Here is a 27030-nt window from a genome sequence, read left to right on the forward strand (position 1 = left end):
AAAAAATACTGTGTTTGGTGCAGACATATAGGAAGGACACAGATTTTATGCTGTTACTAGTAACCACCTAACTTGAAATAGCTTTTACATGTATTCCTGGATCTAGTTACAAGAAAATTCTTTTTCAATGGATACATTATTGATGTGTATTTTGTTTTTTTTTCTGTAATGCAATTCTCGGGACTGATGCTTGCTTTGAAATAGCATACAATGTCCAGATTGGAGACCTGCCTTCATATGCTCTGGCTACTAGGATTCAGTTTTTCTGGTTACCAAGGCACATGTTTCAACATACCACATGAGGTAATTTGCTAAATTATATCTGGGAGCCAAAAAAAGAATGCATATCCAAAAGTGAGCAATTTATTTCCTCCTTCCGCCCCACCCCCCACCGACTCCGACCCCCAGTCTCTGATTAGTCTTAATTTTCTCAAGATGGAAGATTGCATCAGAAGTTACCCTGATCATTTGTATCTTAAACATATTATTGGGGGAAACATTTAGAGTATTGACAATTGTTTCCTTAAAAAAAAAAAAAGCAGGTGATGCTGGTTTCACAGTCCCTGTAGACTAAAAAGAATTTCTTTACACTGACCTACCTGCCCTCCCAAACCTGGCCCTTTGCGCAACTGTGTACATGATATCCTGCAGGGTTAACAAGCAGTGGTAGTTACACCATGCATACCTGAGAGAATGAAGTAACACCAGCTGGCATTCAACAAGGCTTTGCCTTAGAAATGGCAGCCAACAATGCCATTGGAAGCCTGAGCAATCACTGTGAGGAAATTACTTGCAATGTTCACTTGCACTGCATCAGAAAAAGGGTGAAAGGCAGTATGTTAATGGGCTCTACTACAGGAAATGAGGTTCATATTTCAGACTGGATCTCCTGGGTGGTCTGAGAACATCCATTTGGCTGTTGAAATAGCCAGAAACAAGGTGAGAATAAACATTTGACCTTTCATCAAAGAGGAAGATGTGTAGGGTGTGACAGACAATAACTCTCATGGGAGTTTTCCATCTTAACCATAACCACGTCGAAAAAGCGTAAATACATTTCTTCAGAAATTTGCTCCCAGAAATGAAATTGCTGCTCTTGAAAACTTCTTGAAAAGGAAGGTGCTTTAAACAGTCTTACCGTTAAAATAATACAGTTTTACACAAACTCAAAAAACCCAAATGCTTTTTACAGAGCCGGCACAAATGCATTTTGATGCACAGCAGTTTTCCTTCCCTGCTGGCAAAGGGTGCTAGGAAAACATTCCTTCCTCAGCTCCAAGGAGATAAGAACCAATTGGTGAAACATGGCACCAAACTGCATCATCTGGGATGGTGGTGTAGCTCACTGCATGCTTCCCATCTTACAGGATTTGGAGGTATCTGCAAGCCTTGCAAGTAAATGTAACTAACAAAAGCCAGCAAGAAGAAAACCGAGCTCCTCCTCCACACTCCTACTTCCCTTTTCCCTTCCCTGCCTTTCACTGTTCCTCTTTCTGTTACGTCTTTATCCAAGAATATTGCTTATATTGTGGTTCCATGGACAAGTTCAAAGGGAACTTAGTCTTCTAATCTTAAACAAGATTCCACAGCAGGGAATGGGATTCTTGCAGAGATCAAGAAGCGATTAGAAAACGGGGAGTAGAGTTTGGTTGGTAAGCACCTCGAGGACTGATTATTTGTTTTAAAAAAAATCCAGAGGAGCCATGAAGACCCCCGGCTCAGGGGTGTTTCAGACTAATTTTTTGCTGCCTCGATCAGAGCCAGTGTTGCTAAAATGAATAGCTATCTACTTACGCAGTCTGCTTTAAGAAGCCCTGTCTATCCCTATATTTGTCATACCAGGCTGAGATTCTGGGCTACTGAAATCTCTGCCAAAAGCAGGTATCACTACCACAGAGTCATAACCTGGGAAATGGCAGGAAACATTGACATTGTTTTGACACCTTCTTTAAACTTTTCATGAGACAAATGATTGAAAAAGCTGTGTGTACACTGGGAGTTGACCAAAGAAAGGGTAAAACAGGAGAGCAGAGTAGTCCCATGGCTCTAACATAGGAAGATGGATCCTGATGTTGGATTCATCTGCGTGGTGGGTTGAGATCAATTAGCTGGGAGCTCAAGGAAGGAGACAGACATAGGCACTTTGATTTGGGCATGGTACAGGTGACTAGGGAGTCAGAAATATCAAGAGCATGAGGATGAAGACAAAGCAGGTGGCTCATTGTACCCCAAGACAGCACAGGGGATCCTGACGACATGTCAGAGACTGATGTCATGGGTTGGCATGGAGTCCATGAAGCTGATGCTTTACAAGCACCCCAGATGATTCTGAGGCACAGCCAGGTTGGGCAAGCTTTGGAAAGGGATGGAAGCATGTTGCCTTCCAGGATATAATTGCTTGGAGTCATTTGGGCACTGCTGATATTAGCCAGAATACTACTTTTGTCAAAGGGTATGAATTTATTGACAGTGAACCCTTCTGCTCCCTTGCTATTGATAAACCCAACAAATAAAGCTTATACTTACTGCCGCAAAAGTCCCATTCCAAATTCTGGTAGACACATTAAGGAAGTACTCTCCTTTGACCTGAAGGTCTTTCAGCCAGCAGGTAACATTGCTACACGTAGCACTTCTACAGTTCTTTCAGGTTGAAGTCAATGGTAAAAGGAGAGAGTTAGTATGGACTTTAAAGAGTAAATGCTAAAATTTTAAAGATAGATAAAACCCAGTGCTGGGCAGGATCTGGGGAAACAGACCACCTCATGAACTGTTAGTAGTCATAACCCTTCTTCAGGAGATTGTGTCGCTTTGCTTCAAAAGGTAAAAGGTGCACACTCTGCCTGGCCATTTCCCATCTGCATGGAAGGCCTCGGGAGATAACAAATGTGTGGAGAAGAGTACATCGAGCCTGTTTATTGCATCACTACTTCTGAGAGTAAACACACCCCCCAAAATGAAATAATTGTGTTTATCCACAACATACTAGGTAAGTAAGTTATCAAATATACATGCACAAAATGCAGCGCAATTTAGTCATTAAACATAATTGATAAAGGGATGCCTGGGTGGCTCGGTAGGTTGAGCCTCTGACTCTTGATTTCGGCTCAGGTTATGATCCCAGGGTTGTGGGACTGAGCGTGGAGCCTGCTTATGACGGAGTCTCTCTTCCACCTGTCCCCCTCCCTCTGTCCCCTGCTCATGCTCTAACAAAAACAAAAACATAGTTGACAGTGAAACAATCGGTGGTTGCCAAGGGTTAGGGAGGGATGACTACATGGGATGCAGAGGAGTTTTAAGGCATTGAAACTGTTCTGTCAGGATACTATAATTGTGAAAACAGGTCATTATACATTTGTGAAAATCCATAGAATATCTGACATCAAGAGTAAATCCTAATGTAAACTATAGACTTTGGATGATTATGATGTTGTCACTGTAGGTTCGTCAAATGTACCGCTCTGATGTGGGAGGGGATTTGGACAGTGGGGGCAGAAAGTAGTTGGGAAATTCTGTACTTTCCACTCAGTTTTGCCATGAACCTCAAACTGCTCTAAAAAGTAAAGTCTATTAAAAATGTTCAGTGACCGAATGACCTATAAAAAAAGGTAGCATGGTCGGTTTATGTAACAGTGTACATGTATCTTGGTATGGATGAATACTTATAGAGAAGGATATTCATTAAATACTGAGTGGCCAGCTGTTAAGTTTCTAGAGGACTTTAGTTTCTTTGTAGTGTTTTTGTGCTGTTAGTTTTAGGGTGTTCACAGTGATCAGTTACCCCTTTTACAAAAATCAAAACATTTTCACAAAAATAAGGAAAATGCTCAAAGGTACAATATTTTGGCATACTCTGAGATGATTTCTCCTGGACATTTTTACATACTACTGTTTAGATATGTCCTATTTATACTGTAATTCTACTATAGTTACTTTAAAAAAAAATTCATTCTCCTATTTTCCTGTACCCACCCCCCACACCCCGTCCCATTCATCACAAAACCAGTGCAATAAAAGAAAACCAGAATTTCCGTGTTGTTCTTAGAGGAGAACTATGGTTTGTTTAGGGTTACTGTTTGCTAAACATTTACTATTTGAGTACTAGACTAGCCTCTTTCTCAAAGAAAGGGGCATAGCTCTGGAGCAGGAGATAATGAAATATTGGAAAACAGAGAAGGCAGCTAGAGAGGCGTTTTAAGCAGCTAAATAAGATATCAGTGATGATGTGGAAGGGAGATGTAAGGAGCTTCACCTTCAAAGCACACACATGCTGCCCTCACAGCTCTTTGCAATGCTTACAAAGCGCCTGGTACAAAACAGTAGTTTCACATGGAATCCTTTGGATTTCATGAAATATGGAACATGTATTTTTTATTACCGGCATAAGTAATAGTCCCAATAACCTGGATTTGAGAGTGTATTTTCTAAGTCTTGATTCATACAGCCCATCAAAGCCAAAATGAGAAAGTTCTACCATAAGAGATGGTAGGAGAAAAGAAGTGCATTGATTTCCAGGTAAAACAATAAATCACCCAAGGAAACTTTCACCCCGTTAACCTGTCCTCACCAATTCTTTTATGTGCCGGAAATTTTCATTCTTGAAAGATACAGAAGAAGCTGTGTGTCCTATTTTCAGTGGATTTATTTCAGCATTACAACTGATGTCACCAGCCTGCAAAGAAGGACATCAAATCAGTCTCAGGAGGCAAAGTCATCTGTGATGTTCCTTTTAACATGTTAGGACATCCTGTGGTCACATGTCTGGGCGGGGGAGGGATCATTAGGTTGCTTTCACATCACTGACCCGGCCACACTTCTTGTAGTCAATTAACATAAACTTGGAAGTATTCAAATCCTCCTGGCGCCACTCGGTGGGGCAGCATGGGTGCTTACCTGGTACGTACTAAGACCATTTGCAGTACCAGCAGGTTGTGAGTGATTTGATTCAGGGTTCTTTCCTGTGCCCCATTTTAAGATTTCGATTTCCGGTAGTTACCTATGCGCACCACAGGAATAACACTACTGTAGAACCAGCTCTAAGTGCCAGACTAAGGCTGAGCCAGTGTCCGGGGATTTGGCTACACAGTGCTTCTGAACCCAGGCTGCATGTTAGAACCACTTGGAAGTGGGGGCTTTTATGGAATCTCTGGTGCTGGAGTCTTAGCCCTGGAGATTCTGATTTAATTGCCTGGGGGTAGGCCTGGGCCTGGGCATGAGGCCCAGCTGATAAAAATGAGGAACAGGGTTGATCACTACCAGGTGGAAGGCCAGGCCAGCGTCTTAAAGACTAGCTACTAACTGCAGCTGTGTAGACCAATTGTTCTCCCGTGGTGGGTTCGACCTCATACTTGTCAGTGAACTAACTACTCAATGGACAGGGCTCTGACACACTCAGATCTTCACCTGGCCAAAACAAGGCTTTAGGAATAATTTCTACCATCTGTAATTGTTTCCTTATAACAGTATCCTGCTTCTGATAGGACACTGACTGCTAGTTTCCTGGCACTCAGGATGCAGAACCTTTATCTTCTCAAGTTTTCCATCCATAAGATCTGAGACATGATCACCCCAACCTCATGGGGTATTTCCATGTTGAAAGTGCACAATTTTATAGGCAATTCAGTTGCCCTTACCTGATCTGTGTGCACCCCAGTCACATACATCAACGGGTTCTTTTCTTTGGTGTATTGAGGGATGTGGATGATCACGGATGCCATGCTGACTGGAACACTTCCTGTTGTTACCTATGTAATATGGAAGAAAACATTCTGGTTACTGCTAGATCATGCACATGTTGCAAAGAAAGTGATCAATAACCTCTGTGTTGATGGAGGGCTATTAAATGGTAAGACCATTAAGTGGTAAAGACTACTATTAAATGGTAAGACCGAGGCCATTTGAAAGTAAGCCTTGTTACTTTGCAGTCACACTCGGGTCTGTGTGTCTCACCTCTCAGTGGAGAATCTCAGCCTCTACAGTTTGAACTCGTAAGTTGTGACTTAGGAGTTTGTTAAAAACACCTGCTGTCTGTTGAGCTGGGCTACCAGGGCTGAAGTCCCATTTGGCCCCTGACTAGCAGTGTGGCTTGGGCAAGATACATAACCTATCTATCCTTCAGTTGTCCTCATTTGTAAAATAAAAATAGCAACTTAGTATGTGCAGACAGCAGTCGTTCCCATGAGTGGGGAGTCTGTTCTAATTGGCCAGAGATCATGTCCTACTGGTTGTTAAACATTTTAAACAACAACCATAGAAATAATAGTTCTACCAACGTTATAACTAGCCTGCAAAACAGGTTAACATATGTAAAGCACTTGGTACAAATGCTGATACTTTTTAAACTCTATGAATGTTATTTTATTGTTACTACTGATTGGTTAAATATCCCATTAAAGAAGTAGTTGCCAAATACTAGCCACATGATACAAATTCCAGTATCTGGATCACAAATCAGGACTTCTAAAGATTTTTTTTTTTAATCACCAAATCTTAAGGTTGTAACCATGTAACTAACTAGCAGGAAATGTAAAAATAAAATGGTATTCGTTTAAGGTCGTGGATGAATTCTTTTTACATTCCAAATTTTCTGTAATTTATTATAAAATAACAACTTTTTCAACTTTCCCTTTATGTAATTGATAATAATCTTTAGATTAATAATTGCTTACTAATAGCCAATGGAGACTGACTGAACGAAATTTGGATACAAATGGTTAGCTTCTCAAGTAGAAGTCGTCTCCAAGGATAAATTGGCATATTTATTGTATTCCAGAGACTTTTGACCACAGTAATAACATTATATTAATACATTGTTGATTAATATTAAACATTTACTTTCAAAATATATCCATTATCTTTTACCCAGAACACATAGCTATGTACAAAAGCCTCAGCTATTTATTAAGAGTCTTAGTGATTCTCAAAGTACAGCACCTGGACCAGCAACATCAGCTATACCTGGAAACCTGTTAGAAATGTACATCTTTAGGCTCACCGTAGACCTACTGAGTCAGGAAGTCAGGATGGAGCCCAGTGATGTGTCTTAACATTCCCCCAGGTGATTCTAATGCAGCTCAAGTTTGAGAACCACTGGTATATTTCAACATTTTACTTTGTTCTTCTCTTCCTGGCTTCCTTATTTTTTCTTTCCCTTTCTCCTGATTATTTTTTTTTAATGTTTATTTTTGAGAGATAGAGACAGCATGAGCAGTGGAGGGGTAGAGAGAGAGGGAGACACAGAAACCGAAGCAGTCTCCAGGCTGTCTGCGCAGAGCCTGATGTGGGGCTCGAACTCACTCATGAGATATGAGATCATGACCTGAGCTGAAGTCGGATGCTCAACCGACTGAGCCACACAGGTGCCCCATGATTTAGTATTCTTTTGACAGGCTTACCAACCTTAACAGAGAAGACGAACTTTGGACCAATATCTTCAAAACTGTGCACGACAGAAGGAACATTCCCATCCGAGGAGACTTCATAAAAATTTATGTTGGTGGATCTGTTGGAAGATGTTTGTCAAGTCAAATATCTTAGTTTTGCTGTTGTTCTTGAAGCTTAATATTTCTTTTATTTAAATACCTTCTAGCTTATATTAAAAGTAAAAGTTTACATTAAGGTATGAAAGCTTGCTATTTCTAGGCTTATGTTTCTCAGGCTAAAACAAATTCCTCTAAAAACCTATCCTTTCATGATCTTTCCGCAAGGCTCCTTGTGTTATATGTTTATCAGCTGTAAATTTCCTAAAATAAGTACAAATGTATTCCTTTAAAACTGACAGACCCCAAGGTTGCTATTATACTGACTGGTGTATTCATGCAGTACACACTTAGGCCTTGTTGATTGGATGAATAGATTTATAAGCCAGAGGATTTTCCACTTGGGTGGCTGAAATGCAGTGATAGGATTTTAGTTCCTGCAGTATTTGTTATTGGGTGCTTGTAAAACAGGGTGTACATTTTCTTTTATCATTCCTTCTCCCTATCCTTCTCTATTTCCAAACGAATTCTAATGCTTTTGGTCTGAGTTGAGGTTGGTCATGGTTTTCCATGACTAGTGTAGAAATCACCTTTCTGATGGCTGACCCAGAGGTTTTATTAGACTAGGCCTAGAGGTATTAGATGATTTGACCTCTTTGCTTGGAATTGCCAACTAGGGTTTCCAAGTGAAGTGAGGACCAGATCAGAGGAATACCCACAGGACCACTCAAATTGCAACATAACTGGATACCCTTCCCTCTCCTCCTCACTCATTTCTGGGGCTGAAGCTGGATTCCAACCAGGATAGCTTCATTAGGACTGTGGGGAGTGGGAAACAGGCGTAGGAGTCTGAAAAGCAATAGTTCTTCCTACTATGCACAACATAACTGCATAACTGCATATTACCTAATTCTTGGATGTTGATTCTATTTCCCAAAAAAATTTGAATTGGATATTTTCTGAGATACTTTTTGGGTTTCTTTACTGAATTCTTGTCTTTATGTTTAAAAAATTTCCCCCCAAATTCTCAAAAGGAAAATATGTCATAGGTAGACTTAAATAGACGTGGCATCTGTCAAGGTTATGTAGATGAGAGGGAACGATGATTTTTCAGCCTTACATGGAAAAATGGGAAAACTGACTAGAATTTGAAACAGAATGTCTGGCTGTATATGCATGATTTATTCTCTTTACCGTCCAGAAGACCTCTGTGTACCCCCTAAGAACAGTTTCTAAATTAGTATGTTCTGTTTTTGCATTTTAAAGAGCTCTGACATTTTTCCATTTGTTACTTAAGTTTTCCTTAAGTTACTTAAGTGTGGATGATCAATGTATTTATAAGCAGTTAGCTATACTCAGGGGGCTTCTGTTTTAGAAATAATTCTATCATGATTTCCACCCATAATACTTGCACAACATAACTGCATATTTATCAAAGTGGTTGCTAAGGGATACACTCAATGACTGGGTAGGATTTTTTCACAAAGTTTGCAAAGATGTTAATTTTGGTGTGGGTTTTTTTTTTTTTTTTTACGGCACTACTTGTGATGGTTAAACAAAATAAATATGCAAAACAACAAATAGCTCATTAATCTTGAGTTGGATACATAGATCATGATCCAGCCAGGAATAGAATAAGTTAGATCTGTAGGTCCATATATATAAACTTCTATAAGATCATATAAGAAAAAGTGAGATTAGGAAGGATTTTATTATTCCATTTGGGTAAATATGTGTGCATCCGTGTTACATGAATATATCCTGGTAGATAAACAAACCTTGCATCTGGAAGGTATTCAGAAAATAGCTGAGTCATGTATGGGATGACCAGAGCCAGAGGAGGCTGGAGGCATGACTTCACTTTATGGTATATCTTTTTGTAATGTTTGGATTTTCTATCCATGTACATTTAATGTCTTTCTTTAAAAACAAATCCAGAGGAATGATCTGGGTGGTAGGATTAGGAGCCATTTTAGTTTTTACACACCATAATTCCCCATATTAATTTTTTTCACCTCTCAGGTATATTTTAAAAGACATCAGATGGTCCAATTTAAAATCCAATTTACCATCACAGAAATACAGAGCTAAGATATTACTGAAAGTGAAGTCCCACTTTCGTCTTGTATTTATTTCATGTTGGGAAAATTGTCTGGAAAAATTGGCCATGGTGTGAGAGTGGAATCATGTAAAGGTTGTATTGAGCTAAAACATATAGGATAAGAATCAATGTAGGTAGGAAGAGAAGAAATCAGGTAACGTGGTAATCTCAATCTCTTTGGATGCATTGGTCTTCCATCCTTTTATCAACAGTGCAGGTGCTTTTGGAATCTGCAGTTACAGATTAATTTTTCAGGGATGGATGACTGGGCTGGATCTGTTTTTGCTTTTGCTGTTTGCAGTTCACTTGATATAGGAACATTCTTTCATCTTTGCTCATGTGTCTCTCACTCTAGACATAATGACACATTTTCCTTTTTGTTTCTGCTCGGTGATCTAGTGCATGATCTACGTGTTCCATGCTTCTGGGGGTTGGGGCGATGTGGCGAACTGGACAAGTCCATCACTGAACACTGTTCACACCCTGGCTTCTTGGAAATACAGTGCAGTGCATTTTCCAGGCACCACTGAGCTGTGATAGGAAACTGCCTTCATGCCTCCCTAGGTAAAGAACTCTGGTTTCCAGCCTCGAAGGTGGGCATCACCTGCAGGTTGGGTACCTGCATGGCTCTGCTCTAGTGTGTCTGTGCCCGTGAACCTGCTTCACTTCTTGGTGGGGGTTAAGGTGATGCATCACCCTATTAGTATCTTTGGTATCCCACGTTTTAGCCACTTCTCAAGACACCTGTTGCCCTGAACAACTCATGATAGCTAGTACCAACTGGTATCATTTTGCCCCTGCTCCCAGGTACACTTGCTCTGGCCAGGCAAGATAAGGGAATAAAGCATTTCTTCATAGATGACCTCATTGGAAAATGCCTCGTTTCCTCTTGGTGGGAAGAAACCCATTATGTTAAGTCAGGAGTTTTCCACCCAGAAGCTAATTTTCTATGATTCAATTTAATGTTTATGGTGGACCTACTATGTGCAGATCATTGTGCTTGGAGTTCTGGTGTTTAGGGGTGGGGATACCGCTTGAGAGCTCATGTGGATAGTAGGAAGAGGCATGGAGAAGAAAGTGGTGCCACCTCCTAAGGGTCCGGAGAGTTCTGCTTTGACCCTTTGGGAAGGTTGGGCCCTCATCTGAAGGGCTGCAGAGGAAGTACCCTGCGGCCTGTGGCAGAAAGTTTGCTCCTCTGTCTTTCTGGCATTGCTCTCGGTCAATAAACCTAAATAGCCGTGTAAGGTTTTCCTAAGGACTGACTTGTCCCTAAACTTCCTCTGTCCTACTTGACGAGGGAGAAACCTTTAATTCAAATTTTCCAGTTAAGAATAAACGTAGAGAGTCATGAGCTAGATGTGTTCCACACTGAGTGATATCAGTGGCCACAGGCTACTCACGGTTTCACCCACCTCGTTATGTGAATTTCGGCGTCATACAGCAGAGGGATTTTGAAATTGACCAAATTATCTGCCTTGTTTTCTTCAGAGCTTTCACTATTGGAACGAACATTAGGAAATTACTTAAAGAGAACTATTATTGAAGCCATCTATCATCAATTCAAGACTTCATTAGGTTTTACCTTAAGGCTTGGAAACTGACAGATGCCTGATTCTGAAGGTTTTGAAGATTGAAGTCAAAGTTAATCATGAAAGTCACCTATAACCAAAATTAAAACTCATTAATCTATGGTGGTTTGTACTCAGGGACCAATTAAAAAAATGGTTCTCAGAAAAGCAAACTCACTCCAATTTGATCTGGATTTTATATACCTTAAGCTTTCATCTTTGTAGAATATCTATTTGTCCACCTTGCTTCATTTAGCATGCCTCCCCTTTAGAATCAGAGGGCTTACCTTTCAAGTGACATGTATAACAGATCATCACATCACAGGCATATCTCCTTCACTGAATTTGACAGCTCTGTGCTGATGTGAAACTTGCTTAGCAGGGGGTAACAAATGATATCTGTGACTCTGTACATCACTCTGACCAGTGTTGGTCAATAAATTAAAGAAAGAGAAGGAGAGAAAGGGAGAAACGGAGCGAGGGTGGGAGGGAGGGAGAGAAAGGGGTGGGGAGGGAAAGGGTGAAAGAAAGAACTCTCCATATTGTATGTGTTTTTGAAACGAATTGCATGGGAGAAAATCCCACTTTTATTAATAATTTACAACATTCAGATATTTTAAAAACTTCCTCTAAATACGCAGCTAGTTCTTTTGTAAGGCCTGTCAAATAATGGTACCTAACAAAGAAGGTGGAATGGTGGGGTGAATTAACACTAGTGCCGAGGAGGGTCCAGTGTGGATTTGAGGATGAAATGCAAGTTGTACCTGTTGCTCTGTCTTTAAAGCTGGGTAGCCTACATCACAGGTAACAGATTTCTGAGATGAAGCAATCTGGCATACGACTTCTGTCCCATCAACCTGAAAGACACCAAGGAAACAATGACCAATCAGTATTTTGCATGTGTGTGTGCGCACGTGCTTGCATACATGCTGAAAGATGTATAAACCACATGGACATCTTAGCAGTAGAACTGGTTCACACTGAACTAACCTATTGTCCCCCAAGACTTGAAAATCTTATACTGTCCACATAGCTAATATACTATTTTTATTGCTAACAGGACACCCAATAAGCCAAAAGTGAGGTCAAATACTGGAATTTTCCCCCAGGAGTAAATCCTAGTTCTTCTATTTCCAAAGCACAGAATAAATTTAATATTTAGAAATGCTATCTTTATTACATACCTTTCTCTCAATATATTTGAAATTAGTAGTTTCAAGAAAAGAGAACAAAATCACGTGTTGTGTTTGTATTTTAAATAACTTAAAGAATCTTTTTTAGTTTTCCTTGTGTTTTTTTTTTTTTTCCTCTTTGAAATAAGAAGTTCTTATTTGGCACAGGAAATTGAAGCATTGAAGTCAGAATAGATTTAGAATGTTAAATCTGTTAAGTTTGTGTTGATTTTAACTTGGATGAAACCATTTTTAATCCTTTTGTCAAGTAGGGAATTTGGGAAATCTCAGCTTTTCCCTCCTCTCCCGTTCATTGCTTGGTGGCAGAGGAGGGGCCAGAGGGGCGTGCATGGCCAAGTGTGTTCCTGGTATAGTGATCAAGTCAACATGATTAACTGGCCTCGCTGGAATGCATCATCTTGGCAGTAGCATGGCCTGTGGTTACAAAGTCTGGACTCGGCTGTGGGACTCTCGTTTCTCGGAGCAAGTGCAGCTCGAAGGATCTGTGCGGCACCACAGCGGCCTCCTCACACAGATGGCTTGAGAAGAGTTATGGTAGGTGTCTGGCCAAGTCTCAGGGCAAAGGAAAAACTGACCAAGCCGTGAAGCAGGACTGGTCTAGATACAGGGCCAGGCTATGTTCTCATGTGGTTTAACTAGTTGGGAGTCCCAAAGTTGGGACTGAGCACACTGAGGGGTAAGGTGCTTCTTCACACAGCACACGGCCCACCGGGATCGGAGTGTGAAGAAGAGGGCCAATTAACAACAAGCAGGAGACACAAGAGGAGTGAGCACAGGGTGTCATCACATACCGGCATGGTCCAGGAAGCGAAAAACAAGTTTTCTGAAAAATCAACAACAATTCCAGTGTTGTAGGCACTTTCCCTTTTGTTTTTCAGCGTTACTAAAAATGTTAACCTTTTGTTTTGGTTGCTGACAATAAAGGGTTGATCTCTGTTACGAGTGAAAAGGAAAGGAAGAAAATTATTAAGGTTAATAGGGCCAGTGTTCAAATTCTTCACTCATTTTAAAAATAAGAAGATAAAACTCTTTAGATTTGGAAGACTGAGAAAGGTGTTTAATAAACTATCTTCATAGTAAAATGATACAGACAACAAAGAAGTCAATGCTATTGGATTTTCTTCTTCATTGACTTTCATCACATTGTAGGGAAAGGAGCCATCCAAATACAAATGTTTTTTTTTTTTTATTTCTTGTTGTTTTACTCCTATAAGGATGGTAAAAACTGAAGTTCAGATTTTAAAGATCTTTATTAGTTATGGATGTTTCTTTTGCAGGAAAAAAATCTCCATAAACACTCATTTGAATCAAGAGACCTATTGTGTCTTATTTCTACGTTTTACGCTGAGCTCTGAAGCAGACTTACTGAGCAGCTGACAGCTGTTGGACATCTAGAACTAGATCAGAGATGCAAACTCCATCATCCCCACATTCCTTGTAGAAAGGGATCTACAAAAAAGGAAAAACAATCCTACACATTTGCTCTTGACTTAAAAACCAAATTGTGGAAGAATATATGTAGTATTATTCCATTTATATAAAGCCCAAAACCATGCAAAAATAATATTTGGGGAATATAAACATGGTTAGCAACACCAGGAAGAAAAAGCATTGATAAATGCAAAATGCAAGGTGATGATTTGCCTCGGGTAGCAAGATGAATGTGGATGTGATGGGGGTAGGGAGGGATACAGAGAACATAGGTATTGGTAACATTTTTTAAGTGGACGGTGAGCACAAGGTGTTTGGTTTTATTGAACACCTCTAGTGGGCCAGGCACTACTCAAGGGGCTGGGAATAGAGCAGGGAAGACAACAAAAACTTCTGTCTTCGTGGAACTTGCAAGCTGATGAATTTCACACAGAAGAGTGTTTCATTTAGAAGACTAACAATTGAAAAGTTCTGTCCTAGGTAGCTTTCAAACAGTACCGCAGGGACCGTGAAGCTTTCTTAGCCAGTCTGAATTCCAAGAAGGGCAAAACGCACTTACACTGAAGACCTTGGCCTTCTCAGAGTAGGCTTCGAGGGCAGGGCTGGTGCCAGGGTTTTCCAGACTGATGTTGACACACAGATCCAAAGAGCTGACAACATCAGAGGGCTTCTAAACACACAGAGATACAGTGAAGCGGTTTTTTAGGGCACGGCAGCTTCAAAACAAGAAAATGACAACAAACGTGTCCAAGATTAAGAACACAGTCTGCTCTCAATTATGTGGAGTTACCCTTGTTTTGAATTTTCAAGACTCTGGCTTCTTTACGGTCTTAATTCTGCTCTTAGCCTCTTCACTATTAAGAAACCTAGAGACTTGGGTTCAGTAAAAATCTGAAGCAGCATATCTTAGTTAAGCTTGTCAGGGATCTGGCTATTCATACACAAGTAGTTTATAAATATTTAGAGGATCTGCCCAATTTTAATGCTTAAAGCATCTGTTGGGGCACCTGGGTGGCTCAGTCAGTTAAGCATTCGATTTTGGCTCAGGTCATGATCTCACGGCTCTTGACTTCGGGCCCCGAGTCGGGTTCTGTGCTGACAGCCCAGAGCCTGAAGCCTGCTTCAGATCCTGTGTCTCCCTCTCTCTCTACCCCTCCCCCGCTCATGCTCTCTATCAGTACATGGTTCTTGGGTTGTTGGCTAGGTCTTTCCAGTTCCTACTGCCAAGATTTAAGATAGTCTTTAGATTTCCTGACCAAATCTTTGGGAGGGAATATTATGACCTAGATGGGAAGGTGCTCAGGGCCAGTGTCAGACAACGACAAGAGAACTCCCTTCCTTAGTCAGAACCTAACTTGCTCTGCAAAGCCAGATAAAGGGGATTCCCACATGGGAAACCAAGTCCCCCAAGTTTTGGCCCTCATGTACGTGAGAAGCGACACTGCCTCTTGCATGCATTAGATGAAGCGAGTATCACTTGGCAGTTATTAAAGCCGACTCTACCCAGCTACAAGTACAACTTCTCCACTCCGCCTTCACAGCAACTTCGCTCTGCCCTCAGTTCTTGTCAGGAAAGAACAGTATCTCTACAAATGGTAAACCCTAAAAATCCAGTTTGCCTTTTCCTGATTAGTGATATTTGTTATCACCTAGTCCATTCACAGGCAGGATTTACTCCTGCCGTGAGCCCTTTTGTCGGGCAAGACTAGCATGGCGTCCTGACTGTAAGGAGAGGTTTCCTTAGCTGGCTGCAGGGTTGGTGCACAGAGTGGGTGTGGTGTTGATATCCAACATAGTGTGTTAACTGAAACAAGATCTCTGCACTGACCCAAACCGCACACATCTTCTAAAAACTTCACAAGGACACATTTGTGTGAAGAGGATATATATATGAATGACAGCCTGGCTGATTTCATTCCCCCACAATGGACTCCATGTTTTATTTGATCTACCACTTAGCACAAAAATAGAGAATGAGAGCCAGCTTTTATCCCTTTAAAGCATCTGTATAGTCAGCATCTTAACAAAAAAGGTCCAGGCCTTCATAAGTAAGACTTCTTTCATATGAACAAGAAATTAAAACAATCAATGGATTTTAATTCCTGTGTTAACTTTGTTTTTCCAAATCATACTTAACATTTTTTGAGATGGGATCTCTGTATCATCAATCTATATCAGAAATATCTGGGAGTACTCCTCAAATCTGCATATTCCTTGGACATTCAAATCCAGATTACTGGTGGTGAGGACCCTGAATATGCATTTTATAAACTTTTTTTTGGCAATTCTTGTACATTTTAAATGCTGAGAACCATATTCTAGGAAAATTCTTAAGAAGTTCTTTTAAAACTGATTTCCTGAGGAAATCACACTTTCAAAGACCATTACATGGTTTCTAGGGGGAAATATTCATATAATTTATAAAATAAGTTTCCTGTGGGAAATTTTCCCGAGAATTTTTCCTACTTGTGAGATTTTCAAAATTCATGTGACCTGTAGTAACTGTGGCATAAGATTAGAATAATTTTTACCTCATAATCTACCATTCTTGTCCTATATTAATTTAAACCCAATAGTGGAAATCAAAATTGGCATTGTTCATTTCAGCAGCTTAAAATAAAATTTTTCCCTTATAGGAAAATGCTAAAATAAAATTTACTATCTACTAAAAGCTCTCCCTGGTAAACATTTAAGAAAGCACTGTCTTCGATTTCTTTAACAATCTTATTTTTTAGCCTTTTGGTTGTAATTCCAAATATTTCTATGCTATTAACATATTAATAGAATGTGACCATATATTAGCATAAAGATAATAGGATTTCCTGCTCATGAAATTAGACAAGAAAAGCATTAAGTAGAAGGGCAACCATTTTCTAACTTGTAAGCTTCGTTTTTAGACTTGGACCGTTCATTAGTCTCTAAGAGGAAAGGAGGTGACAGAGATGACGGAGACCTTACCTGTATGTGGATGATGTACTCAGAGCAACTCTGTGTTTGACTCACTATCATATTCTTCTGCAGGCATCTTTCATTATTTTCTTTAAATAACCCCCTGGAGGTTACTCTGGATGAATATAGGTCTGCATCAATTGTGATGTTGTATATAATGGCTAGGATAAAAATCACAAAGAAATGTTAATACAAATAAACTTTTACAGAAAAACCATCCCTAATTGTATCTTACTAGGTGAAGTCAAGGACTTCAAGAAAATATAAAAACAGTCTTTACATTGATGGATTGTGAACTGCAGACATTTGTAATTCACACTCTGGTGTGACGTAGGTGACTGTGGATACAGAGAGAGTGATTCAAAGAAGCGTGGCTTGAAGCAGTGGGGAGAAAAGTAGACTTGCCCGAGGAAATCTACTGAATGAATTTGGTCAAATTACTCACTTCTCAAGCCTTGGTTTCATCACCCCTAACATGGTGATATGTCAAAGAAAGAAATAGCTACAGAGTACCTACAATTGAACACATTCTTGTATGTTATCTTATACAAGTTTTACTATAATCCCAGAAAGTGGATATTATCATCTCATTTTTCAGGTAATAAACACAGTAAAAGAGGTAAAATAAACCAGCTCTGTTCACAACAGCTAGGGCATGGTCAGAAATAAAACTGCAGTAATTAAAAAAAAATTTTAATGTTTTTATTTATTTTTGAGACAGACACACACACCTCATAATCTACCATTATGACACACACACACACACACACACACACACACACACACACACACACACAGTGTGAGCAGGGGAGGGGCAGAGACAGAGAGGGAGACAGAGAATCTGAAGCAGGCTATAGGTTGGGGTGCCTGGGTGGTTTAGTCGGTTGAGCGTCCAGCTTCAGCTCAGGTCATGATCTCACGGTTCATGGGTTCGAGTCCCGCGTTGGGCTCTGTGCTGACAGCTCAGAACCCAGAGCCTGCTTCAGATTCTGTGTCTCCCTTTCTCTCTGCCCCTCCCTTGCTCATGCTCTCTCTCAAAAATGAATAAACATTAAAAAATTTTTTAAAAAACGAAGCAGGCTCCAGGCTCTGAGCTGTCAGCACAGAGCCCACCACGGGACTCAAACTCACAAACTCTGAGATCATGACCTGAGCCGAAGTTGGACACTTAACCGACTGAGCCACGCAGGCACCCCAAACTGGGGTAATTTTTAAATCAGAATTCATTTTTTCAGTTTCCATGCAGTTGTGAAGATTAACTAATTTGAGCGTTAACTGAGATACTCTGAGGGAACACTCTCGATGCTTAGTTCAGGGAAGGCATGCAACTCTGCAGGAATAAGTTTGGAATCCGACGGACTTGGTTTGAATTCTAATTCCACCATTTATGAGCTCTAGGACTTTAGGCAATTTGTGTAACCTCTTTGAAACTCCATTTCCTCATCTATAAAACAGAGATAATACTACTAACCCAGGGAAATGAAAATGAAAAAAAATGCAATAAAAACTGATGTCAGTTGCCAATACACAAAGTATCAGAGACTTCAACTAAAGCTATCCAAAATTGAGAAAGAAAACATGATATTATTCAAAGCATCAGCTGCCTTATCTGGGCTTACTCTATCTTATGATTTTCAATATTTTAAAGATTGAATAGACTTCCCAAAAACATTAATTCCACAGGTTACATTTAAAATACCTATTAGAGATGTATAGTTTTTCTTGCTCCAAGAACTTAGTGAAATTCACAAAGATAGATAAAATAGAAGTGAATCAAATGAACTAAAACTAAGTGGTGAAAATAATACAAAGAAAAAATAATGCCAGGGAGGGGAACATAGCTAGGACAAAGTTAGTATACATGATCATATGATTTCTTTTTTTTTTTTTTTTTTCAAGTAGTCTGGTAAAAAGGTATAGTCTGATGGGCATTAATTTTTTTTATGTTGTTAACTTTTAAAATGGAGTGAGCATCTGACACAGTAAATAACAAAGACCATATGCTTTACAGGTTTAGTTTTCAAAGTTGTGAAGATGGGATTCAGGTCTTACATACTCTTTTTGCCAAGCAATTAAGTGACAAATGATCACAACTGGCTTGTCTGTCTGGATCTGAAGACATCAAGGAAAAGGTACCCAATGGGAAGAAAGAGCAAGTTGAAGGGAAGGACATTCTTGAAGTCTGCTTTCGAGTGTCTGGTAACAGACGAGTGAAGCCCCGTCAAAAAGTGGAAGATATAGGAGGCAAATCCATGCTTTCAGGCCAGGAGAGCTAACCAGCCAGCTATTTCTGCCAACTAATATATTTCCCAAATTCATGTTTTAAGCAGACTAGCCACTTAATGTCCCCCTCCCCCCCTCCCCCCCCACACAGTTTTTATTGAGATGTAAGGGAGATGTACTGAGTTTTAGTTGTAGAGTGCAGTTATTTTGTATATGTAACTATTGGCAAATGATTACAATAATGTTCATTAACAGATCATCCCCACACAGTGCCAATTCTGTGTGTGTGTGTGTGTGTCTGAGAGAGAGAGAGAGAGAGAGAGAGAGAGAGAGAGAGAGAAACGTTTAAATCTGCTCTCTTAGCAATCTTCAAATGTACAACACAGTACAGTATTGTTAGCTATAGTCACCATGCGGTACATTACATCTAGCCACTTAGCGTTTGTACCAGAATGGTTTTTGACTCAACTATCATGGCTACTCAAATGGACCTGCTCCAGGGCAGGTCTGTGAGATGTGCTACCCAACGTTGGGTCCGCATTTGAGTACCTGAAAGGAAAAATGCCAGATAGATACAAAAAGTAGGAAACTATGGAAGACATGCCAGGATGGGAATCCAACTTCTGCTTTGTGTTTTTAACCTATGTATTTCTTGGTATGAATCATGACAAAGGCTGAAAATATTAGAGGCAGGTTAAGTTGGTTTCCTAACCACTTAATGAAACACTTGTAGGAACTGCAGGTGCCTGAAGTGTGGAGCCAGACTCTGAAGGAAGGAGGATTAGAACCCATGAAAAAGCAGCAAATGAAAGAAGGCAGTGTTTGATCGAGTGCTAAATCAATTGCTATGCTCTGTGGGTGCTGGAGCAGGAGAGACGAACGTGAGGGGCAGTGGTTAGAAAGGACTCGGCCAAGTTCTGGAAGAGGACTTGGCTGGTCCAAGAGAGAGATGACAGTTTGTCCAATTTTCCTCATTCTCGCCTTCTGACAGGTCACATATCAGAGTTTTATTCACTTCTCTGCATTAGAGCATTTAAAACACTGGGCACAAACTACATACTGGTTTATATCTTCTCTCTCATTATTTCACGCATATTAATTTCTCAAGAATAGGAATATTTGGGGGACGCCTGGGTGACTCAGTCGGTTGAGCGTCCGACCGGCTCAGGTCATGATCTTGTGGTCCGTGAGTTCGAGCCCCGCGTCGGGCTCTGTGCTGACAGCTCAGAGCCTGGAGCGTGCTTCAGATTCTGTGTCTCCCTCTCTCTCTGCCCCTCCCCTGCTTATGCTCTGTCTCTCTCTGTCTCAAAACTAAATAAAACATTAAAAAAAATTAAAAAAAAAAAGAATAGGAATATTTGGTACCTGTACTGAACGCTTTGTATCTAGGCCATGTCACAGCTGACACACAGCATACTAATATGGGTGTATACCAGCGTCATGTGTGTGTGCCCAAGGTTTGGGGTGAGGAACCGATGGGTAAAAGAAACTTGAAGGATAGAGCTGAGCAAGCCTGGGACTAGATCATAGAGATAGTAACTTTCTGTGGCAGAATGTTATCTTCTCGAGACAGTGAAGGGAAGATCTAATCAAACCTTCCATGTCTAATTAACCATGCTCAGACACCTCAAAGGAGTGGCAACTGAAATGTCTGCAAGACCCTTATTTCTTTTGGCCTTAAATCCAAAGTATAGGTGACATTCGGGACTAAAACTCTAAAAGCACACCTATCTCCACACAGATTATTTCAGGCCAACTCACCCACTTGACTGTTTTGCTTAGTAGGTCTAAACTTTGCACTGAAACAGAGTTTGAGTTTTATGTCAGCATTCTTGTTGAACAAAGTAATTTTTTCTGGCGTGAAGGAAGCATTCACAGATACATCAGCGATACTCTGTGACCTGAAAGACATAAACGGAAACAGATATTTTCCTGCCAAGTGCACACGTTATAACCTTTACCTAGAGGACCCAGGGCCAGCATTATCTAATCATTCTCTGCATGATCTAACCACTTTAGTGGTATTTCATATTTGAAAGCCCTAAAATAGCATCTAGGGATAATGTCTTTTGTGTTTTGTGACCGTATTGCCAGCCCAATCCACGTTCAGTATTTGTTTAATGCATGCATGAGTGCAGGACGTGAGTCTGCAACCTCTTTGCAAATAAATTTCCAAAGTCACGGTCCCTGTTGTGTTTTGCCAGCTGGAAGCAGTGATGTTTCCTCTTCCCACAAATGGAGGGGACAGAGCGGGTGGCAAGGTGGGGGTGGCAGGGCTGAGGAGGGTCTCCCTGTCGCCTCCCTTAATAGTTGCCACCGATTCTTGGATGTGTGGCTTATGACCATGATGGTGGCAACTAGCGTGACACCAGAAAGTGGCGGAGGCATCTCTCGGGCAGGGTGCTACACATTTCTGACTCTGGCACAGCCCTTTAGATATCTGAAGGGCTTTGCCATACACATGGCCTCATTTGCTCCTGTAACAGTACTGTGAAACAGAACAAATATTGTCTCCCTTTTATTGGTGAAAAAGTCTGAAACAAAAGAGAAAACATTTGGTAACTTCTCACTTTACTAACAGTTAGCAAGTAAGAAATTAGAACCCATGGTCTCCTAGTTCCTCTGCCAGTAAAATTGTCAACTTCATCATAATGACTCTTTGTGTACACGCTCCAGTATTTACAAAGCAGCAGGCGTAATGAGTAACTTCATTGTTTTGAAAAATACAAGAAGATGCAGAAAACATTTTTTTTTTTTAAATTTCAGGAACCACCTGAAGGACTTGAGTCAATTCAAAAACTGTTTCATTAATCAGGTACCTATAAGGCCCCCTAGTAAGCAGTCATAAAACATCCAATGGCAAATCCAATGTGTCCTCAGACCTACAAGATCTAAAATGTCTATGTGAATGTTTTCTGTAAGTCAATCTCTTTCTTTAAGTCAATCTTTTATCCCAGTGTAGATGGTGCCACTGATTTAAAAAACAAGGTTTACAAAATCATTTCAAATTATTCTCAGGAAGTTACCCAGAAAATCTAGTCTCAGCACCTTGTAAGAATGTGACCAGAGAGGCACCTGGGTGGCCCATTTAATTAAGCGTCTAACTCTTAGTTTTGGCTCAGGTCATAATCTGATCGTTTGTGGGTTTGAGCCCCATATCAGGTTCCACACTGATAGCATGGGGCCTGCTTGGGATTCATTCTCTCTCTCTCTCTCTCTTTCAAAATAAATAAACTTAAAACAAAGTATTTAAAAAATTAAAAAAAAAAAAAAAGAATGTGACCACAAAATGGCATGAACCTAGCTTGACTAATCATTTCAATAAATTGATCTGACTCCATGTATCTTGACTTTTTTGAAGAATCAAATCCACCTTCAAAGAAAAAACTTTGGTCCTCACTGACTACATTAAAAGGGAGTGTCAGGGTATCTGGCTGGCTCACTGGTGGAGTGTACAACTCTTCATCTCAGGGTTGTGGGTGCGAATCTCACTTTGGGTGTAGAGATTACTTAAACAATATAATCTTAAAAAAAAAAAAAAAGGAGTGTCATAGGGTAGTAATAATCCAGGCTACCAAGGATGAAGCCCACCAAGATGGCTCTAGGGTGATGTTCACTGAAACATTATTTCTTATAAAATTTTTAAAAAATAAGTCACGTAACTATGTAATCATACCTTGTGTTTCTCTAGTAGTACACTACTCTTAACTGATTTTATTCAGTAAATATGTTTTAAAATTTTTCAGTCTTAGATATCATCCAGGAGTTTTTTCCCCACATTAAGTTTTCATTAAGATGATGCACTCAAAATAATGCACTTCGTCTTTTAAAAGCACAAGTGAAATATTGTAAATAGTTCAATAAGACTCTGAAACAACACATAGATATGTGATGTTTTTCTGTTCTTGAAGTATTTGGACTTTTAAAGCACATTTTTCAACAGAGACAAACGAATGAATGAAATATATTTTTGAGGAGGACTCTTGATCAAATTCTTAATTTCCTTCTGATTCCAATCCCTGGCCAACCCCATATATTTATTTTTGTCCTTGAATCACATAGCCCTGGAATCCCTTATTGTTCCTCCCTGCTCTTCAACTCCTACCGAGGTCAATGGGAGGTCAGCTAAACCTAAATAATGGCTTCTTGTTTATGACTAATAATTTCGAAAGTTACTTCATAACCACATGAGAAATTACACTTTACTTGTGTGGTCCGAATGTTCAGTATTTTTTAGGGCATTCTCATGAGGTTTCCTTTCTGTGAGCTGAGGTAAGGCTATTTGAAAGATAATATTCAGTAATATCTTGGATACCATTTCAAAGCCTTTGTCTTTTCTATGTACTTTTTCTGCTCACCATATAGAGAAGAGGCACTTGATGGCAACATTAAGCAAATTTTTTTTTCTCCCACGAGGAAAAACACATTTCTTCCTTTATATAAACTATGATCCGTAAATGTCCTAGAGTCTTTTATAATGCATGTGGTATTTCCACAATTCCTGCACAGCTATCTGCTGCTGTACTTAGCAGGTCATTTTTTAGTTAGCTAGTTTGTGTCTGGCTCTCCATGGACTCACCAGAGCTGAACCACTTGTCCAAAGGCACCAATGGACACATCAGTGATGGAATCCCCATTTAAATCACTGTAGCCATCCAAAGATCTCCCAAAGTACTGGAGATGGCTCCTAAAGGCTCCATCAGATCCCAAGATTTTCTGAAAGAGCAAGTTTGGCATGAACTTATAATGCACAACAACTGAAGTAGAAAAAAGGAGCTTTTATACAGCACTGTTAGATTCTCTATATAGCCACTTCTCAGGTTGTTTTATTCTCCACAAAATTCCATTCGTTTTTCAATCACAGCCTTTCTCATCGGTTGATCATTCTTGCAGCCACGTCAAAGAACCAGCATGAATCTTTTAACATAAAAATCACAAAGCAGAAGGAGATGAGTGGACTGAGTGGGATTTGAAGGTTGTGACTGCTCTCTTAGCCCACTTCCTTCAGGACTTCACTGGAAAGTTGCCTGATCAATGAGGTCCTCTTGGTCACCCTTTAGAGTATCTGATAATTCCCATACCTGAACTTAAAAAAATTTTTTTTTAAATTCCCTATCATTTATGATGATCTGAATCACTTTATCTCATTTATTGTCCCCTAGTCTTGACAAAAACGTAAGATCCACGAAGAGCAGAATTTTATCTGTCCTGTTCTTTATAGTATCTCCAGAACCTAGAACAGGTTCACTAAATAGTTGTTTGATGAATGAATAAAGTTCTAAAATAAGTGTTATAAATTGGATTGTCTGCATGGTTAGTCCCTAGCTCTCACAGGATGATACTCACATGTCAATACATCACCATGGAACTCACGGATTACCTGGGAATACTTCATGCGAATGGTGCCCTCGTGACCATTGTAGATGTACACAGCTCCAGAGTTCTGATTTTCCAAAGGTGAACCAACTATTACATCATTAAAACCATCCATGTTGATATCTGAAAGAGCTGCAATCGCTGAACCAAACCGAGCATTTTCAACACCCTTAGGGCCTTCAAGAAATTGGTGCCAATTCAAAATGCCCTTGGAAAGGGGAAAAGGGGATGATTAAAGCAAAACCTTATAATTTTTATCATTACAATTCACAGCAAGTGATGCCCAAACCAATTTTTAAACTGTTAAAAGTAGACAATTTTGAATCTAGATTTCAAAATCCTCTACTTATGATGAGAATCATACCTAAGAATTCTAGCAAGTAAATTCATAGGATATGTGCTCATAGACCAAAGTGAAAGGAGGGAATTCTCTTTACAGTGACTGTACAACCTACATAAAACTATCCATACCTTTGGATCCTTTTCCCCTAAACATTAGACTCTTCACCTGTTTCCAAACCTTTTGATTTAAAATTTGCTGATGAAAATATACTAGTATCTTAAATAAAATTAAGGTGGAGACACAAAAAAACACAGTATCTTAATTTAGACCTTTACTTAAGAATTATTGAAGAGTGGCATAACTATAATGGGATAGGAAGTCAAAAATGAGACAGTTAGGTTCTGGTCCAAGGTGGCAACCCTGAACTCACTTCCTCCATGGAACATACCAAATTACACCTATTAAAAGGATAATTCCTCCTGAAAAAGAACTGAGGGCTGACTGAACAGTTACTGAACAACCAAAGACAGAAAAAATGGCAAGAGAACAACAAGAGAGATGGGAGCACAGTAACAAAGGGAAACTGATGCAGTGGGAATGCATAGGACTGAGCAACCAGGAACAGATTCCTCTATTCTTGGCACAGAAAATAAGCCACAGTTTACAAGAGCAATTAGCATAGAAGATGTGGTGTGCATGTGTGTGTGTGTGTGTGTATACATAGACACGTATATGTACATGTACCTGTATATGTATAATATGTATACATGTATATGTATATGTATAATGGAATATTACTCTGATCAAAAAGAATGAAATCTTGCCTTTGCAACACCATGGATGGAACTAGAATGTATTATCCTAAGCAAAATAAGTCAGGCAGAAAGACAAATACCATATGATTCCACTCATTTGTAGAATTTAACAAACAAAACAGATTAACATAGGTGAAGGGAAGGAAAAACAAGGTAAGAATAGAGAGGAAGGCAAACCATAAGAGACTCTTAACTACAGAGAACAAGCTGAAGGTTGCTGGAGGGGAGGTGGGTGGGGGAATATCTAAATGGGTGATGGGTAGTAAGGAGGGCACTTGTTGGGATGAGCACTGGGTGTTATATGTAAGAGATGAATCACTAAATTCTACTCCTGAAACATTATATTATATGTTAACTAACTTGGATTTAAATAAAATTAAAAAGAAAAATAAAAGCAATCAGCATATAAAATAGACAACACTAGAACTCTGCCACATGGTGGAGGCAGTTTTAAAAGGGCCAAGGAGTGGTAGCGACACTCTCTTCCCTTCTATCTTAGAAGCACAGACTGGAGCAGGGTCCAAACACCCTAATTAGTGGGTTCAGATGCCATAACAGGCAGCTCTAAATACTATGAAAAATATTTTTTTAATGTTTATTTATTTTTGACAGCAAGACTGAGAGTGCATGTGCCCGAGTTGGGGTAGAGGGGTAGAGAAAGAGAAGGGGCACAGAATCCGGAGTAGGCTCCAGGCTCTGAGCTGTCAGCACAGAGCCCAACGTGGGGCTCATACTTGGGAATGCTGAAATCGTGACCTAGACCGAAGTCAGACACATAACCAACTGAGCCACCCAGGTGCCCCATGGTCTCAACACTATAAATGGCAGGTCTGGTCATCACAGGGATGTTGCCACTCAGCAAACCCAGGGTCTGCAAGCCCACACCAGCTTCTGTGGTACCAGGACACAGAAAATAAGCTGTGGAATTTTAGGGCTCCCTTTGTTTTTGTTTTAAATTTAATTAAAAAACCAAGTTTTTATTTTTAATTTTTTAAAGTTTAAAAGAGTAACTAGCATATACTGTCCAGCTCCAGCCAGCCAGCAAAAATCACCAAGCACACACAGTCTGCACAAGCGGACACCATACACAAGTACCATTCACCATCCTTCAAGTTCAGGAGCAATAGCCATTCTCCCTAATCCTCAGAAACAAAGTCAAGCAAAATGCAGAGACAGAGGAATACATTCCAAAAGAAAGAAGGAAAAACCATAGAAAAAGAACAAAATGAAACAGATAAGCGACATGGTGGATAAAGAATTTAATGATTGTGAAGATACTGGGCTGGAAAAAAACGTGGAAGATCTCAGTGTGACTTTCAATGAAGACATGGAAAATATTAAAAAGAGCCAGAGTTGAAGAATATAATAACTGAAATAAAAACACACTAGAGGGAATCAACTGTTTATTAGAAGATGCAGAATATACCAGCAACCTGGATGACAGGGTAATGGAGAGCATACAAGTTGAACAGCAAAAAGAAAAAGGAATTTTTAAAATCATGATAGATTAAGAGAGCTTGTGGACAACATCAAGCAAACATTCATATTATAGGGAGGGGGAGGGGGAGGGGGAGGGGGAGGAGGAGGAGGAGAAGGAGAAGGAGAAGGAGAAGGAG

The 27030-nt window shown here is 39.9% G+C and overlaps 1 protein-coding gene across 1 annotated transcript in view; it reads right to left on the minus strand.

The window, feature by feature from the left end:
- LOC125918095 (integrin alpha-2) overlaps window positions 1-24536 on the minus strand; it is a gene marked incomplete at its 5' end in the record, with an annotated part of 30101 nt that extends 5565 nt beyond the window's left edge. The window contains 14 exons of the mRNA XM_049624142.1: window positions 2527-2640; window positions 4565-4669; window positions 5631-5741; window positions 7396-7498; window positions 10989-11072; window positions 11159-11235; window positions 11909-12001; window positions 13129-13270; window positions 13704-13786; window positions 14328-14438; window positions 16727-16878; window positions 20702-20841; window positions 23520-23656; window positions 24321-24536. Of these exons, the coding sequence (XP_049480099.1) occupies window positions 2527-2640; window positions 4565-4669; window positions 5631-5741; window positions 7396-7498; window positions 10989-11072; window positions 11159-11235; window positions 11909-12001; window positions 13129-13270; window positions 13704-13786; window positions 14328-14438; window positions 16727-16878; window positions 20702-20841; window positions 23520-23656; window positions 24321-24536 (1668 nt within the window). The remainder of the gene's footprint in view (window positions 1-2526; window positions 2641-4564; window positions 4670-5630; window positions 5742-7395; window positions 7499-10988; window positions 11073-11158; window positions 11236-11908; window positions 12002-13128; window positions 13271-13703; window positions 13787-14327; window positions 14439-16726; window positions 16879-20701; window positions 20842-23519; window positions 23657-24320) is intronic.
- Window positions 24537-27030: the final 2494 nt, after the last annotated feature.

Source organism: Panthera uncia, unplaced genomic scaffold, assembly GCF_023721935.1.
Source record: "Panthera uncia isolate 11264 unplaced genomic scaffold, Puncia_PCG_1.0 HiC_scaffold_437, whole genome shotgun sequence".
Classification (NCBI taxonomy): domain Eukaryota; kingdom Metazoa; phylum Chordata; class Mammalia; order Carnivora; family Felidae; genus Panthera; species Panthera uncia.